Below are 17,579 nucleotides of genomic sequence, written 5' to 3'. Positions count from 1 at the left end.
ATAGTAAGTCTAGTTAACGTCCATCATCACATGTAGTTATAGGATTTTTTTCTTATGATGGAGACTTTTAAGATGTACTGTTAGCAACTTTCACATGTGCAACACAGTATTAACTATAGTCACTGTACATGATAGCTGTACTGTACATTATGTCCCCCTGGCTTATTTTATAACTGGAATTTTGTACCTTGTGACTCCTTTCACCCATTTCATCCATCACACAGCTCCCTCCTCTGGCGACCATCAGTCTGTTCTCTGTATCTATGAACTTGGTGGTGGTGGTGGTTGTGTTTTTTGATGCTACTTATAAGTGAGATCATATGGCTTTTTGTCCTTCTCTGAGTTATTTCACTTAGCTTAATGCCCTCAAGGCCCATTATGTTGTAGCATGTGGCAAGCTCTCATTCTTTTTTATGGCTGAGTAATAGTCCATTATATAAATATACCACATCTTTTTCATCCATTCGTCTATCAGTGGACCCTTAGGTGTTGTTCCCATATCTTGGCTATTGTGAATAATACTGCAGTGAACGTGGGGGTACGTACATCTTCATGAATTAGTGTTTTAGATTTCTTCAGATACTCAGAAGTAGAATTGCTGGATCATATGGCAGCTCTATTTTTAATTCTTTGAGGAACCTCCATACTGTTTTCCATCGCGGCTGCACCAGTTCACATTCCCACCAACCATGCACGAGGGACCTTCTCTCCACATCTTCGCTAACACTTGCTGTTTCTGTTTTGTTTGTTTGTTTTTGATGATAGCCGTTCTAACAGATGTGAGGTGATATCTCGTGGTTTTGATTTGTGTTTCCTTGGTGATTAATGATGTTGAGCATCTTTTCATGTACCTGTTGGTCATCTGAATATCTGTTCAATCCTCTGACCATTCTAAAATCACATTTTATTTTTTTGCTATTGAGTTGTATGAGTTAGTTCTTTATCTACTTTAGATATTAACTCCTATCAGATGGATATACGATTTTCAAATATTTTTTCCCATTCATTAGGTTGCCTTATTATTGTGTTGATGGTAGAATTAAAATGTTTTTTAAATTTTAATGTATTTTATTTAATTCAAAATATTTCCACATGTGATTTATATAAAAAAATTAACGAGGTATTTTATAATCTTTTTTCATACTAAGTCTTCAAAGTGCAGTATGCATATTTTTAAATTTTTTATTGCTATATAATTGACATAAAACATCGTGTTTTAGGTGTACAACATGATTGATAGATGTCTTTATTACAAAATGATGGTTTATTTTAATGATATGCATTATATTTTTTACTCATGGCCCATTTTGATTTGAATTGTAAATTTCATCAGAAATAGTTAATATGTGTTTAGGTTTCATAAAATTTAAAGTTGAAAATGTAGATGCACAAGCTTAAGTTCTGAACCGTACTTAAAAGGTTTTCAATAACAGACTTGAGTTACAGTTCTTTAATTTTAATTAATTAAAATTTAAAATTCATTTCCTTAGTCGTAACAGCTACTTTTAAGAGCTTGGTGGTCTCATGTGGCTGGTGGATTCTGAATTGCGCATGACAGTTCTGGAGGGCTGCGTGGCGGAGGGGTAGGCCAGTGAGTGGCATCGGTCCTCTTTTGTTCGCCTAGAGCTCTTTGGCCTGGTAGCCAGTCTAGGTTTTGCTCATGTCCTCAGCTCTCTAAGAGAAATTCCTGGCTGTCATGTTTACTGATGACTGCCATTGTACCATAGAGTGTCCCCTTGTGAGATTGTCTCAGTCAGAGTTGGATCTGGAAGCAGAACCATGAGTACTGCAGACTAAGGGGTTTATTATAGAGCGTAGACATTACACAGTTGAGGGAGGAGTGGGGGTTGAAAGATCAGGGAAGTGTCACTAACCAGCCCTCCTGCAGCACCAGTGGACAGTGGCTGGACAGATGTGACAGAAAGCCAGACACATCTAGCTGCCGGAGTCGGGTGTGCAGGGGAGCTGGTGGAGAGTCTGCAGAAGGCTCTTGCCACTGCTCCTGGTGGTGGGCCTGGGCTTGTTCTTGTCTTTAGGGCCTGCCGCGGGGCAGGGAGCTAGATGTGACGTGGGGGAGAGCAGGCTCAAGTGGGAACCTGCCAGCCCCTCTCTGTCTCTGTGTCCAGCTCTGCCGACCTGATGCTCTGTCACTTTCTCAGCCCACCTGTAGAGAGGGGTGCAGAACAGCACTTGGACTTGAGAGCTGTACAAGAATAGAAGAGCTGCAGTGGAAAGTGGGAGGGGGAGCCAGCCCCTGAAAAGATGTACACATTGTGAGATTGCTCTAGAGCCCTGCTGCAGACTCTGCCCTTTCTCTCATTCTGTAAAGTAGGTAATGTGATGTTTAATTTCTAAAAGCCTTAGTCTGCTTTGTACCATCTCCATCTGCTGGAATGTCAGAGCTTTGTCACCGAAAGCTAAGGCTCCATCACAGGTAGTGATGATTATTCCCACTTTAGTGCATGCATTCGATTTCTGAATGTAGATGTTTTACATCTTTTTGACTGAAGAAGAAATGAGTGCAGTTACAGAGGGAGAAGGAGCTGCCGAGATCAAGGGTTAAGGCTTCTGGAATCAATGCTGGGGAGAGTGTTTCTGCTGTGCAGCGACGGCCTTGGACTAAGTAGACTCCAAGGTCCCTTGTATTCTTAATGTTCTGTGATTTATTGTATTTAAATTGAATTATAATCATAATTTATATTATTGAACTCATTTCAAATTTAAAATCTTTTAATATGAACTTTTCTTTGTAAGTATTAAATTTTTTCACCAAATTTATTCGGGAATATTAAATGAGTTACCTTACCCTGTTAAATACCTTGTATTTTTTTCTTGGTACAATAATATGGTCATCATAAAAAATTCTGAAGAAAACACAGAAGGGAAAAAATCATATGCAATCCCACTACCCAGAATAACCACTTTTAACATTTTAGTGTATCTCTCCAGTGTTTTTCTTATATATACCTATTAAATTGAAAGTTCTCTGAAAACACTATGTAGTAATTTGCCTCCTTCACTTTTTTTTCCTCTTTTTGTCATTAATTTTCTATCTTTTTCCATGCTACGTTGCATTTTACTGTGTAGATAGATGCATTATGGGATTCTTAACCTGGATTTATGCGTAGAATTCATGGAGTCTAGTAACTTGGGCAGGTAAGAACTTAGATCTTTATTTTTCACTACTAGTTAACTGAAATGTAACATTTTTTATTGTAAATGGAGGCAATAAATCATAATTGTATTAGCCCGATTTAATACCTTGGCAATAATCATCATCATCAGTAGGATGATTAGACATCTTGCATCTGATTCCTTTACAGTTATTGCACATATCTCTTGAAATGTTGATTACGCTCATCACTACTTCAAAATTATGATCACTGTTTTATATTTTTAATGGTATTTGTTGAGGGTATCTATAGGCTTTAGCAGACTGCCGCATAGTTCACAGTACAGAAAGTTAAGTATTTCACACTTTTGGAGATAGTTTGCTTAAATAGGTGTCTATTTTAAACAGTAGAAGTACTTAAAGTTTTTGCCTACATCCGTGATAACTTGGATATAGTATAAATCTCTAAAAGTAGAACTGTTTGATTAAGTTTCTCTTAAAGCTTTTAGTGCATTTGTCAACTTACCCTCCAGAAATAATGTACGAATTTACTCTCTTTCTGTAGTAAATGAAAGCACCCAGTCTTTTTTAAACCACTAGCTTTTAAATTCTCTGGATCTGTTGTGATTTGGCACTGTAAGGGGTCTCCAGTTTGTCACGTTCGAGGAACACCGTAGTAAAGTAACATTTCACTGTGTTTGGATTATGCTAGTTTCATGTACAGCTTGGGGACAGCACATGGATAACATGTTGTATTCCAGCATCAGAGTCTTCAAGAAGTTCTGGTTCAGACACTCCCATACTGGAGGCCATGGGTTAGGTGGAGTTGGACTTTTCCTCTCCTTGAGGAAGAAGTTAAATTGTCTCCTCCAGAATGTGCACACATGGCAGTGGCACCTTGGACACACGTGGGTGTGAAATCGACATTCTGAATAAGTGGGAAATGGGCGGTAATAGGAATGGGGAGGAGCTAGTATTAAGAATTGAACTCCTGGGGCAGGGGGCGTGGATTTAGTACAAAGCTCCATGGGGACTTAAGTAGAGAAAAGAGAAAGAATGCATTAATTAGTTACTGATAAAACAAGTTTGAGTTGGGATATGTATGACCTGGGCTGAGAAAGCACCCCAGAGCAGGAGAGGCAGGAGAGCAGGTAGGTCCCTGGATTAGGATCCTACCTCTGTCACTTTGTACCTTTGTCAGTTTGGCCCTCTCTGGGCCTTGTTTGCTTTCTAGTAGAGAAGAGAAGATTTAACCAGCTGGTCTTCAGCTCCTTTCCCGCTTCCCTTCGTGTCCAGCTCTCTCCCGCGGTGCTGGGGCGGCAGGGGGTTTGTCCCAGAGTCTCATTCTGCCTGTGTGATTGCTTGCTTGGTCAGTCCTTGCCAAAGGGCCTGCATTACACAGAACACTCTTACTTGCTAATGACCAAACACCTAATTAGAAAAACTTTAGCAAATCGCGGGATGTGTGGGAAGGCTTTTGACGTATAATTCACAGAATAGGAAGAAATCTCTGAAAAACTGAACCCAGAGCTTCTAGTTTTGTCAAGGTTCTGTCTCTTTGCTGTCTCTTGCCCAGGCGGGTTTCATTTTCTCCTTTTGCACAACTTCCTATTATCTGAGGAAGGGGCTCTGCTCACATCCTCTGGTGCCATGAAGTCAGGAAATGGTTCTTCCTCCTAGATCAAATTAGAAAAATCTCAAGGAAAGACTCCCAGTTAGCTTGGTTTGAGCTGTGCCCATTCTTGGAATGGTCTCTGGCCATAGAGATGGGTTACTCTGGCCCAGGTGGGTCAGGTGCCCACCTGTGCACCAGTGAGACAGAATCCTGCAAGAAGATGACATTTGCCTTTAGGACCACTTAGCTGGCATAAGAAGAAACAGTTCAACAAAAGCTGGTGCGATGGGTTTTGTAAAACACAGTCTTAAGGATTCATGAACCAGGCAGCAGCATCTTCAAACGTTTGTGTGTCTACCTCCTGTTTTTTAAAAACGATGTAACCCATGAGACACCAATTCACACCCATTAGGATGGTTGTTGTCTGATAAAAATAAGTGTTGAGGATGCGGAGAAATTGGAACACTTGATCATTGCAGAATGTGAAACAGTGCAGCCATTGTAGTAGACAGTATGGTGCACCCTAAACGAAATTAAACCTCGAATACTGTATGACCCAGCAGTTCTACTTTTAGGTATATGTGTAAAAAAATTGCAGAGATGTGAACACATGTTTGCACACCGATGTTTATAGCAGTATCAGTTATAATAGCCAAAAGGTGGACGTAACACAGATGTCCTTGGACAGATGCGTGAATATACATACAACATGTGGTATGCCCATTGCAGTGGATTAGCATTCAGCCTTAAAAGGGAAGGGAATTTTGATACATGCTACAACTTTGATTTATCTCGAAGACATAATAAGTGTAATCACCCAGTCAAAAAGGATTAAATATTGTATAATTCCATTCCTGTGAGGTACCTGGAATAGTTGATTCATAGAGACAGAAAGTGAAGGTCAGAGGCTAGAGGAGGCGCTAGTGGGGAGTTAGTGCTTACTGGGAGTTTCAGTTAGAGATGGAAAAGTTCTGACGCTGGATAGTGGTGAGAAGTGCTCAAAAGTGTGCATGTACTTAAGCCTCTGAGTTGTACAATGAAAATGGTAAAACTTTGTTACGTATATTTTACCACAATAAAAATCATTTTTAAAAATTACTCCTGTCTAAACCAATGCCACCCTGGACAAGCCCGATTCTGTCTGATCTCAGAAGCTAAGCAGGGTTGGGCCTAGTTAGTACTTGGATGGGAGACCACCTAGGAAAACCAGGTGCTGTAGGCGTTAAAAAATAAAAAAATAAGGCAAGGTCCTTGCAATTGCAATCTGTGAGGTCAACCAAGGGTTGCCATAAAAAAAAAAAAAGGTACTCCTTGCACATTTAATCTGGTATCTAATTTTCATCATAAATGAAAATATCCAGTGGAATCAGTAGAGATTGGTACCTCTCATCTATTTAAAAATATGTAAACCAGTTCTTCAACACTGGGAAATTTTTCATTATCCCTTGTCTTTTTTAATTCATATTTCTAGTACACTTCTCCCACAGAATTTTATCCTAGTATAATATTTTGCACTTGAGTCTTCTGTGGATCACATTATACTTCTCTGCAATAGAAATAGTATATAAATTGAAATTTTAAATTATTTCCTAAGACTCAAAGGCTGTATGCGTTCTGGATTGTGTGGCCATTGATTACTAGGACCATTGTTTAAGACAATCTAAATGTTACAAATTTTTGTAAAATTTTATTTAATCATTGTTTACTGGAATTGCTTCTTAATGAGATAAATGAGGCTTTTAAAAAAACTCGTGTAATATTAAATGACTCATTGCTGGAATTTTTAACACCAAATATATTCCCATTGTTTGTTTTTATAGATCTGCGCTGAGTAAACTTGTTCACATAAATAAGTAGATGAGAGATGAAGGTGTTGCTGGAGCGTATTACCCGATTGTTTGAACTTCTTGAGTTCTATTTTTAAAAAATCAGTCATCCATCCTTACTTTTAGTCATTTCCTTGCTGATAGTTCCATTTACTCTCATATTTTTTGAGAAGAAGGAGCTAGAAACCATCCATTTTGTGATAAGATTTGTTACCTTAGCCATTAGTCACCAAATGTCTCTTGGGAAGTAACCAAGATTCCTTAGGAAGATTCAGATGACCACTGATTATGTCATTCTTTCCTTGTTTAACTCAGTTTACCTGAGGAATTGAGAAAGTTAAAAATACTGTCAATTTTAAAATATGCCTTTGCCAATACAATATTTTAAAATGCTCTTTATCCTTAAAACATACTTGTTTTAAGTATGTTTTGCCAAAACATGGGTCTGTATATTTTAACTTGCTCTGCTTATGGAAAATGTCAGCCATAAAATTAACTTAATGTAATCTCTTTGTATTGTCAAACCAGTTAGTTCAGTCAGGCTTGCTTTTTGTAAGAAAAGTCTCACTTCATTTCCCCCAGCATTTTATTATGAACATTTTCAAGCATACAGAAAAGCTGAATGAATTATAAAATGACACGTGTAACAGCCACCACTTAGATTCTACAATCAGCATTTTGTTGTTTTTGCTTTATCACAAATCCATTTATTTATCCCCATACCCATTTATGAATCCATCTTGTTTTTACAATTCATTTCAAAGTAAGTTGTAGGCATGAATATAATTCACCCCTAAATACTTCAGCATGCATATTGTTAGCTAATGTTGAGTCATTGTTTACATTTTTTGAGGTAAGACTTATACACAGTGAAATGCACAAATCCTACAGGTATCATTAAAGGCATTCTGATCAGTGCACACACCCAGCTCCCATCACAATGGAGTGTATTACCATCACCTCAGAAAGTTCCCTCATACCTGGTCCCAGTCAGCACCCACCACCACCCCCTGGAGAGGTAACCACCTTGCTTCTTCTCACCATGTACTAGTGTTGCCTGTTATGGAACATCAAAGAAATGGAATCACACGTGTGTGCATGTGTGTGTACATAGGTGTATATATACACATACAGTCTCATGTAAGGCTTATTCCACTTGTAATATTTTGAGATTCATTCATGTTGTTGCAAGTATTGATACTTTATTCCTTTTATTGCTGAGTAATTAATATTCCAGCATGGTCACATACCACATTTTATCTTCCTATTGATGGCCACTTGAACTCTTTCCAGGTTTTGGCAATTATTGAAAAGTTGTGTAGTATGCCCTCAGCACCAGTGATAGGTCCTTGGAAACTGACTTTAAGTGAAAGGGTGTAGAATGAAACCAGTTGAACCAGAGGCTAATTGACAGAAGCAAGAGTTAAGTTCCTACGGCATTTCAGTCACCAAAACATCACCAGACTTCTAAATAAAGACCCAAAACACTTCAAATGTTAAACGTAGAAATAAATGTGAGCTATCCATATATCATAAAGATGACTAAACACAAGTAAGATGATGATTTTCCAACCTGCTTATTCCAGTTCAAGGTCAAGGATGGCTGGAGCCTGACCCTGGACAGGACGCCCTCCCATGGCAGGGCCACTCACACCCATCCGCTCCCTCAGGGGCAGTGGAGGGACACGATTCATCTCGTGTGCACATATTTGGGGCGTGGGGAGGCCAGAGCGCCCAGAGAAAACCGTCACAGACAGGAGAACGTGCACACTCCACGCGGACGGGGCCCTGCCAGAAATCGATTGTTTTTTTTTTCTCATGAACAATATAACAAAACGATATTGCACGAAATGTTTTTTGAGGACCCGCTGTGCTGTCACTACTCATGGACAGGTCTTTTTGAAGAATACCTGGGAGTAGATTTGCTGGGTCATAGCATAGTATAGTGTATGTTTAATTGTATAAGAAATTGGCAGACCTTTTTCAGAAGTGATGGTACTGTCATACATTAGTGGGTGAGGGTTCTGATCAACAACACCAAGTGTTGACAAAGTGTGAAGCAGTTTTCTTAATTTTAGCAGTCTGGTTGGTAGGTGGTGGTAGTATCTCATTTTGGTTTAATTTGAGTTACTTTAATGATTAATGATGTTGAGCACTTTTTCAAGTGCTTATTGGCCAGTTATATATTTTTGTGAAATGCCTTTTCAAGATTTTGTGCCCTTTAAAAATTTCTGTTTTTTTTTAACTTTTAAGGTTTCCTATATACTCTAGGTACTAGCCATTTGTCAGATACGGTCTCATATATGGTCTTCCGTTTTATAGCTTACCTGGGATCTTAATGTGTCCTGATGAACAGAAGTTTTTAATTTTGATTAAGTTCAGTTTATCAGACTTTTTCCTTAGTGATCATTGTTTTCTGTGTCCTCCATAGGAAACCTTGGCACTCCCCTACCCCACGTCACAAAGACAGTCTGTTTTCGTAGAGAAGCTTTATAGTTTTAACCTTCACTCACAGGTCTTTCTGATCCATGTTAAATTAATGTTCCTGTATGGTGGGAGGTAGGGGGTCGAGGCTGACTTTTTTCTCCCATATGGCTGTTTGATTGTTCCAGTACCATTTTTCCCCCACTAACTTGCTTGAAGGCCAACTGTCTAACTGAGGTTGCATTGGCTGTGTAGAGCAATTTGGTGGGAATTAACTTTTTAACGATATTGACCCTTCCAGTACGTGAACTTGGTGTATGACATTGTAAAATCTAAACGTTTGTAATATTTAAGAAATACTATAGGAATCACTTTGAAATAATTTACAGAATTCATTTGAAAATTATTAAAAGCCGTCAAGACTAAAATAATCTAAGGATCATACTTTTATGGTGGGAAGTAAAAAATAAACCTAATGTTCTCTCTTACATCTTGATCCGTAATGCGATTTTTAACGTATAACTAAAATTATAAGGAAAATTTCCTTGAGCATCCTCGCCATCCTGCACTCCCTCACCTGAACCACTGTCGCACTAATTAGCATACAGATTAGCAGCAGGTTGTTCCCCAGTGTGTGAGCTTGGGGGAGAGCTCAGCCTTTTATGTTGGGTGAGTAGGTAAGAGGCAGTTAATAAGTAAGCCGGGGCCTGGGCATCGGCTTTGATCTGAGAGGCAACAGGAACCGTTGAAGGTACTTGTTTAGGAAAATGAACACCATGAAGAAAGAGGTGTTGGGTAGGAATGGGGTGAATTACCTGGAAGAGAGAACCTCGGGTAAAAGAGCCATTTTGAACTTATGTTCCAAGTGTGGTCTGCAGACCAGTAGCCTCAAGGTCACTTGGGAGTTCGTTAGAAATGCAGATTCTGGGGCCTGCCCCAGATCTGCTGAATCAGAATCGGTGTTGTGAAGACTCTAGGCTCATCCTCCTGCTGGTTAGGGCTGGAGACGCACTGGCCTGGAGAAGCCGCAGCCTCTCTGGCATCCGGGACCACAGTGCAAACAGGGCAGCTGAAATGACCTTGGCAGATGTCTGACTTCTTGCATGTTTGCTCTGTAAGTTGCCAAGATGGATTTTCAGAATCATCTTTTTTTGTTTGGGGGGAAAAAAATAGTCTTCCAAATAGTATTTTTAGAAATACAGTCTTAGAAATGCTACTTTATGGGCTTGTTAAAACTTTAAGAATCATAAATCGATGAGTAGTCTCAGCTGACTATAAAGTCAGTCTGTCATTTGAAAGACTCTAATGGGGACAAATGACTCAATGTCCTATCTGTTATTCCCAGGGACTGGAATTTCGGGATGAAGTCAAGATTTTGTAAAAGAGCCCAAGTGTGGCTGCTGTACATCTTACAATTGTGTACTTATTTGAAGTCTAAAGAGGAAAAGAAAGCAGAGGACAGATTTTGTATTGTTGTGTTTGTGCAGTAACTAAAGGAAAGGAAAGTCAGAGCCTGCTAGCCTCACAAGTAGCTGTATTTTCCTATGTTCCATTACCAGCATTGCCCATCAAAACACAGAATTTTCACAGTTATAATTATGGTATAGATGCAGCTTTGTAGTCTACTGTGTCATTCAGCATATTTTCCCGCTTCCCAACTCCTCCTCTTCCCTTCTCCACTGTTCCTCTTCCTCTCATTTCTGGCCTCCCTAGTTCTGATCTCTCTCTGGTCCATCTTGGGCCTCTACCACAGTATTTCCTGTTTAAGAGTTTATAGAAATTCCTTGCCATGAGCCTGAGCATCGGTTTGTTCTTCCAGCCTCAGCTCTTCCTGGCGTGGCTGGCCCAGGCACACCTTGTTTTTTCTCCTCTGTTACCACCTCAAAACTCATGACACATCTGCTCAGTTCTCCCAGGGTCGTCCTCATTGACTTCTTGCAGTCACCGCCTACCTTTTACAATGGGGTTTGCCCTAAAGGCTTCACAAGTGGGGCCACAAGGCACCATTCTTGTCTTCCCCTATTTGCCAGATGCTCAAGAACATAGATGCAGAGGACTCTGAGCAATTGTGTGCTAAGTTTGCTAGCAGAGGAGTCATCAGAAGACAGACAGGTCCTTGTGCTGAGGATGCAGGAGGTCAGGGTGGAGGCGACCTCGCTGAGCCCTGGAGTTAGAGTTCCTGGCTCACCTCAGAGTTTGGAGTCCCACCTGGGGATGCTTTTATTGTAGCCTATGGCAAACTTTGAACCATGGATCAGTTTACTTATTTCCCTGAATTGTTCTGTTAAGAAGTTTGGCAGATTACTATAAAGAAGAAAACTGATGCTTTAGAAGGGAAATGATATTAAAATTTTGAACCAAATTAAGGAACTTAAGTCAGAAACTTTGTATAGGTATTGATAAGAGACACTTATAGGGGAAAACATTTAAGCTGAGGCATTGTTCAAATAGATGCCTTAGAATGAGAATGATCACTTCATCTTGTGGTGGTTACTAAGATAGCTTCTGGTATCTACTTGGTACTTGGCAAAAGATTTTAAAGATACTCTCCAATAGAAAGGGCTAAGTTCCTGTCTAGCATCAGATGTGAGTTTGAGAAGGAAAGGTGAGCTTTTGCTCATTAAAATCAGCCTTTGCGTTTCAGATCTTGGAATTCACTGCATGTTAGCCTGTGTTGACAGTTTATTTCCCACACTTTCTTCCAATATAAAGCAGTGGAGCAGATTGGGTAGCTTTGGAGAGATGGGGTCAGAAAGCCATTAGAAAGGACACATTTTGAGTGAAATGTTTCTGGACACACATGGCTGCAGGAGGAGGGATGGTGCCTACCTCTTACCAGGATGATCTCTGTTTAGACTGCTGTCCTGCTCTGATTATCAATATTTGTCCCCTTTCTCTCTCAGAAATGTCTTGGTTTAGATGATCAATTACATGGTCACCCTACTGAAAATAAAACACTGAAGAAGTGCTCCATGCCGGACACTGTGGCAAGCACTCCGTGCAGTCCTCACAAAACACTGAGAGGTAGCTGCACCTGCCCCTTTGCAGGTGAAAAGATGCTCAGAAAGGGCAGCAGAGCAAGGCCTTTCAGACCTGCAGGCTCGTTCACTTTCCCAGCCTGCCACACCAAGGGTTTAAGGGCTGTGGCCGCCTTCATCTGCGACTGTAGTGAAGGAGTCCTGCAATGAGAGCGAAAGCCTTCATCTGGAAGAAGCAGTGGGAGGGAGAGTGGACGAGGGTCAGGTGGTGTCTGTAGTGAGGCCTCTGGGAGTGAAGACAGAGCGATGCTGCAGTTAGATCTCTAAGCTCCTGGAAGCTTGTAGCCATTCGTTCCTCAATATCCTTAAGCAGACCTGCTGCTCGGGCGTGCGGTCTGTCAGGTCTGGGTGGGAAGGTGGTGGTGCTAGTTGTAGAGATGTGTGCTGCTCTCCCGGCCTGCCCCACCTGCTTTGAGCAGCAGGAGTGTAGTCCATGGTTAGGTTTTCTGTGCCTGGGGCATGGGGGTCACCATATACACAGGTGCTCTGATTTTAGAGGGGAGGGTAGAAATGTTTGCCTTCACATTGGGGTGGAAGGGACTATGTAGATAGTTTAGGGGGATTGGGTACTTAAACGTGGATGTTTTTAAAAGAAGCATTATGGTTTGTAATGAATACATACAGACTATTTTAAACATATGCCCTCGGTTTGTGGGGAGGGTGGATGGAGAGAGCAGGAGGGAGTGGTCTGGGGTGGGGGTGGCCCCCGCCTAGGGAGTTTTTGCTCAGCCTGTGTGACGGTGAATGGTGGTGAACGGTGAACGAGGTTTTGACAGACACAGACAGGGAGCACGCAGACTATCTACAGCCAGACAAGAATAACGTGGATAGATGACACAGCAGCAAAGCTCTAAAAATCCTCCAAGAGAGGAGTCCCTCCCACAGACTGGCCGTTCCTCTAGACCAAAGCCGAGTGCCCGTGGACAGGGTGCTGCAGGAGGCGCTGGCCAGCACTCCGGTGGCTGACAGTGTTTGCCCTTCCTCTGCCCCCTTGGACCCTGTCATGGGTGGTCCCAGGTGGGCTTGCTTCCCATGTCTGGTTATTTCTTCTGTAAATGGGGGAACGGGGTGGAGTGCTGCCAGCTGGAGCGGGCTAGGGGCAGGGAGCAGCCGCCTGCGGGGGCTGGGATCTTCACTCTCCCTCCTTTTGAGGGTCATGTTGGAAACGCATTGAGCACTGACACAGGAGAAGATGCTGGCAAAGAGGAGATGGAGGTTCCAGAAACTCCGGGCAAAGCTGGCCTTTATTGCTGGAGCTGAGTGGTCGCAGAAATAAGGCCATGGTCCTGGCTACACCCCTGAGAGAGAGGGTGCAGGCCACTAAAGGCATCAGCGACCTCACGGCTGGCAGCAGGACTCTGAGGCTCCTGGAAGGGCATGGGGAAGAGTCTTGACAACAGGGCTTCTACGAGGCATAAGGCGACTTCTGAGACTGTTCCTCGTGTTTTGGTTTGTCAGGCACAGTGTCTGTCCATCTGTGCCTACAGTTGTAGGAGGGAGGGAGGTGCTGGACCTTATATATCTGCTCACGACTACTAATGCTCATTCTTTTGGAGTGAGGGAACCCAGGAACTGATTTTCCTAGTCAGGGCTGATCTGACTCGGCATGCAGGTTGTGGGCCACGCCTAGAGCATCCTGGCAACGCCCCATCCCGCAGCCTAGTGGACCCCTTTTCTCTGTGGTAAGCTGCTCCAGATGAGCTTGGGGCACTGGGCATTGTCTCCAGGGTCCAAGCATGCAGTGTTTTTCTGAAGGTTGTCCTGTTCCTCAGTGGGGGACACTGCTGTGTCAGGGGCCACTTGGAGCACATAGATTTTTGCCAGCAGGGTTGTGGAGCTTTGCACTGGGCTGCAAAACCAGGGCTTGAGCAAGCAGCTGGAGAGAGTCCAGGACTAGAGTGTTTTTGGGTTTGGGGGTGGAGAGCAGAGGGAGGGAACGGGAGGGGCAGGAGGGCAGAGCTACACCAGCAGGCAGTCGCTGCTTTGGCTCTGCTGTCGGCGGAGAGGACTTCCGTCGTGCCTGAGGGCCGCCTGGCCACCATTGCCGGGGACCGGAGGGCGCTGTCTCGCAACCCTGACTTACCGGCACTGCACCCGGGCTGTTCTGAGTAGCTGTTGTTCCGTCTCTTCCCTGGGAGGCAAGTCTCCTCCCTGTCGTCCCCTTCTGCTCCTCCCCCGATCTGTGAAGGATGATGCCGCTCTCTATTGCACGGCTCAGCCGGCTGATGTCACTGGCAGCGGGAAGCATCAGCAGCCTGATCACATGCTGGCCCAGTCTGTAATGCAGACGGGATAGGGGTGTGTGTGTGGGGAGGGGGCTGCATGGCAACCGCTGCTGTTCTGACGCCCCCAAAAGTGCAGAGGCAGCGGCTGCAACGTGCAGCCCACTTGGATGACTGGTCCTTAAGCCTGGGGAAACTGTTATTATTTATTGTTGATTATACTGGGGCAAGCAGCCCTTAACTCTGAGGTTTTGCTGTCCTCCTGTCCAAAGCAGACTTCCCGGACTCTGAAGAAACAGTTCCAAGCAGGATGCTTTTCCCCACCTCTGCGCAAGATTCTCCCCGTGGCCTCCCAGATGCAAATGACTTGTGCCTTGGCCTGCAGTCCCTCAGTCTCACAGGCTGGGACCGACCCTGGAGCACCCAGGACTCAGATGCCTCAGCCCAGAGCAGCACACACTCAGGTGGGTGCCAGAAAATGAGCTGGCTAGGGGAGGGGGCGCATGGGGTGGCCAGTGAAGATATCCACAGCAACAGTTGTTCTGTTCCCCTTTGCATCCCCCCACTCCACAACATGGAGCTTTTTTTGCAAGAGATGGAGATGCTGCTGGCTGTGAGTGTGCAGGACAGATGGTTGCTCATAAAGGCAGGCACGGCTTCTCCACTTACCCTGACAGATTCCCTGGAGTTGTTAGTCTGCACCTGGGGTGGCCCTGGGAAAGGTCCCCAAGGTGACAGCTGTATGCCGAAAAGATCCAGATAAACCCCCTAGTGCCCTGGCCTGTCTCAGAGATGATGAAGCAAAACACTTTTGAGCGGGGGAGGGGACCTCAGGGGCTGATTACTGGACGTCCAGATTCTATTTCTCAGTGGCTTTTAAGACTAGGGAGCTATGTTTGAAGGATGGGTGGTCCTCGAGTCATGGCAAGCGAAGAATTTCAGCGTCCAGTGAGGCTGGGTAATCCTGGGATATCGGAATTGGCTTTATACAGGTTAAGAGCATTGATCCCGGAACGGGGTAGGCAGGGTAGGCGGGGTGGAGTAACTCGCCTGCCGAGGCTTTTTTTCTTTCTTTGTGTTAAGGGTATCCAAGTGGAAGAGCCACTCCTCTTTAGGATCCCTTGTCACTTGGAAGGATTCGATGGGGACAAATTAAAGAGGCTTCTTGGCCACCCCTTGAACTGCTTCTGCTCAGACCTTCCCACTGCCCGTTTATTTCCCTCTTGTGGTACAAAGGGGAGGGTTGGCCAAATGCAAGTCTTGGAGTGTTCAGGAAGAAATACGAACTTAAGAAACACTACAGGGATACTTATAATTTACATATTTTACTTTATGTTAAATTATATTTTAGTAACAAGAATATTGGCAGCAGCTACTTAGGAGGATGGAAAGGTTGGGTGGGGGGGACAGCCATTTGCAGTTGGTGCTGGCAGCGGGAGTCACTGAGCTGCCACCCTTCCCTCGCCTCCCCCGCTCCAGGATCTGGCAGTCATGGCAGCAAGGTACCGTCTTGCTGATTTCTCTGGCCGCCACCCTGTTTGGCGCAGGTCTTTTTTTAGAATGCTTTGCAGAGCCTGGGACTGTTATGTCTGCTGGCATTTAGTGCCCAGTTGTTTTGGTAAAATCTGATTTGATTGGGGGTAGTGGTTTGGGGTTGTTTTGGGTTTTTTTTGTTTGTTTGTTTTTATTTTGTTTTTTTTTTTAACTTGTGATAGGTGGGAAAGAGTTTTGCCTTAAGTAACTACCTCTAGGTTATGGTAGAACCTCTCGAAGTACTGGCCTTGAGCTGACTTAGGTTTTCTAGAAAGGTTGGTAACTGCCCCCTTCCCCTGGGGGCAAGGAAGTGTGGTATACTGTCTGGCACCCTGCGCCTGGAGACCTTGGCTTGGAGGCCATGGTCACTTCTTTTATGTGGTTCTTTTGAAGCCAACCTGGGTAGGCTGTAAAGCTGACCTTGCCCTCTGCCCCACAGTATCTGAGCTCCCCCAGGAGGTCGGCAGCAGTCTGGGCTCAGCGTTTGGCCAGGGCCCTGTCTGTCACAGGTGGCAGGCGGGGTGTGGCTGCTCTCTGGCTCTGGTGTGTTGTAGTCCCGAGGGTGAGGGTCCTGAAACGCGTCACAGCACAGACGTACGGGGGCCATCTCGGAGCTTGCTGAGCTTGGCCTGGAAGTTACTGTGCAAATAGGCTGTAAAAGATAGCTTGGGCTATTTAGTCAGCAATAAAAAAGAATGAAATCCTGCCATTTGCGACCACGAGGATGGACCTAGAGGGTCTCATGCTAAGTGAAATAAGTCGGACAGAGAAAAACAAATACTGTATGATTTCACTTATATGCAAGATCTAAAACAAAATAAAGCAGAAACAGACTCATAGATACAGAGAGCAAACTAATGGTTTGGGAGGTGGGAGTTGGGAATGGGTGAAAAAGGGGAAAGGGAATGAGGTGCAGACTTCCAGTTATAAAATAAGTCACGGGGGTGTAAAGTACAGGGAATATAGTTAGTATTCTAACAACTTCGTATGGAGACAGATGGTTATTAGATGTATCACGGTGATCACGTCGTAAGGTATGTAAATGCAGAATCACTATGTTGTACACCTGAAATTAATATAACGTATGTCAACTATAGTTTAATTTAAAAAAAAAGCTTGGGTCCAGCCATAATGTCCCTAGCGTCCCCACCTGAGAGCCCTGTGCTTGTAGCTGTCTGTCTCTCAGTGGGCATGGATTTACTTCACCTTCCATCTCAGGCACTGTAGTGATAAACATCACATGATTCTGTGGATCAGCGAGGGACTGCAGTCTGTGACCCTAGCATTCACAGGGACCAGAGGGAGGCCCCAGTGGCACGATCTGGCTGTGGGTAGGGTTAGTGTGGGTATGTCTTTCTCTCTGAGGGTTGAAGAAACACCCATCCCTAATCCTCATGTTGTCCTGGGGTTTTGGAGCTGTGGTGGTGGCCATCTTTCTCTCTCTGACTTCTGGGCCTTCTTGAAAAGCCAACATGAGGGTGCCGCCTTGTGGAGTGGGATGTGGCCCTCCCACCGCCAGCTGCAGTGCCAGAACGGGCACCCTTGCCAGCAGTGCGGGAACATGCAGCCCACATTTCTGTGCCTACACATCCTTCCCATCTGAAGACCAGCTAGCTCCGTTTCTTCCAGGGCGGGGAGCAGGGAGGTATTTCAGCAGCTCTGGGGTCTTCCTTGCAGACAGCCTGGTGCCCTGCTGTCTCTGCATCCAGCGCAGGCTGCAGGCTTGTTCCTCGGGCTCTGCTGGGCGAGCTGTTGCTCCAGGCAGCTACGGCTTCACATCTGAGCTGCTTCTACCGTCCTACGTATTCG

At 44.0% G+C, this 17,579-nt stretch overlaps 1 protein-coding gene and 1 pseudogene across 15 annotated transcripts in view; both read left to right on the top strand.

Moving 5' to 3' along the window:
• Positions 1-17,579, top strand: part of CPEB1 (cytoplasmic polyadenylation element binding protein 1) — a 53,586-nt gene that overhangs the window by 14,919 nt on the left and 21,088 nt on the right. For 7 of the 15 annotated variants that reach the window (XM_039858147.1, XM_039858138.1, XM_039858140.1 and 4 more), the window contains exon 3: positions 14,510-14,701. In XM_039858147.1, coding sequence (XP_039714081.1) covers positions 14,510-14,701 — 192 coding nt within the window. Of the gene's footprint in view, positions 1-13,938; positions 14,154-14,291; positions 14,314-14,509; positions 14,702-17,579 lie in introns of those variants that run through there. The other 8 variants (XM_039858149.1, XM_039858146.1, XM_039858150.1 and 5 more) reach the window with 4 other exon arrangements.
• On the top strand, positions 5,831-5,949 carry LOC120599447 (uncharacterized; annotated as a pseudogene).

Source organism: Pteropus medius, unplaced genomic scaffold (assembly GCF_902729225.1).
Source record: "Pteropus medius unplaced genomic scaffold, Ma_sr-lr_union100, whole genome shotgun sequence".
NCBI classification, from domain to species: Eukaryota; Metazoa; Chordata; class Mammalia; order Chiroptera; family Pteropodidae; genus Pteropus; species Pteropus medius.
Note: the sequence above shows the minus strand (reverse complement) of the source record. Positions and strands in the feature narration are given on the sequence as shown.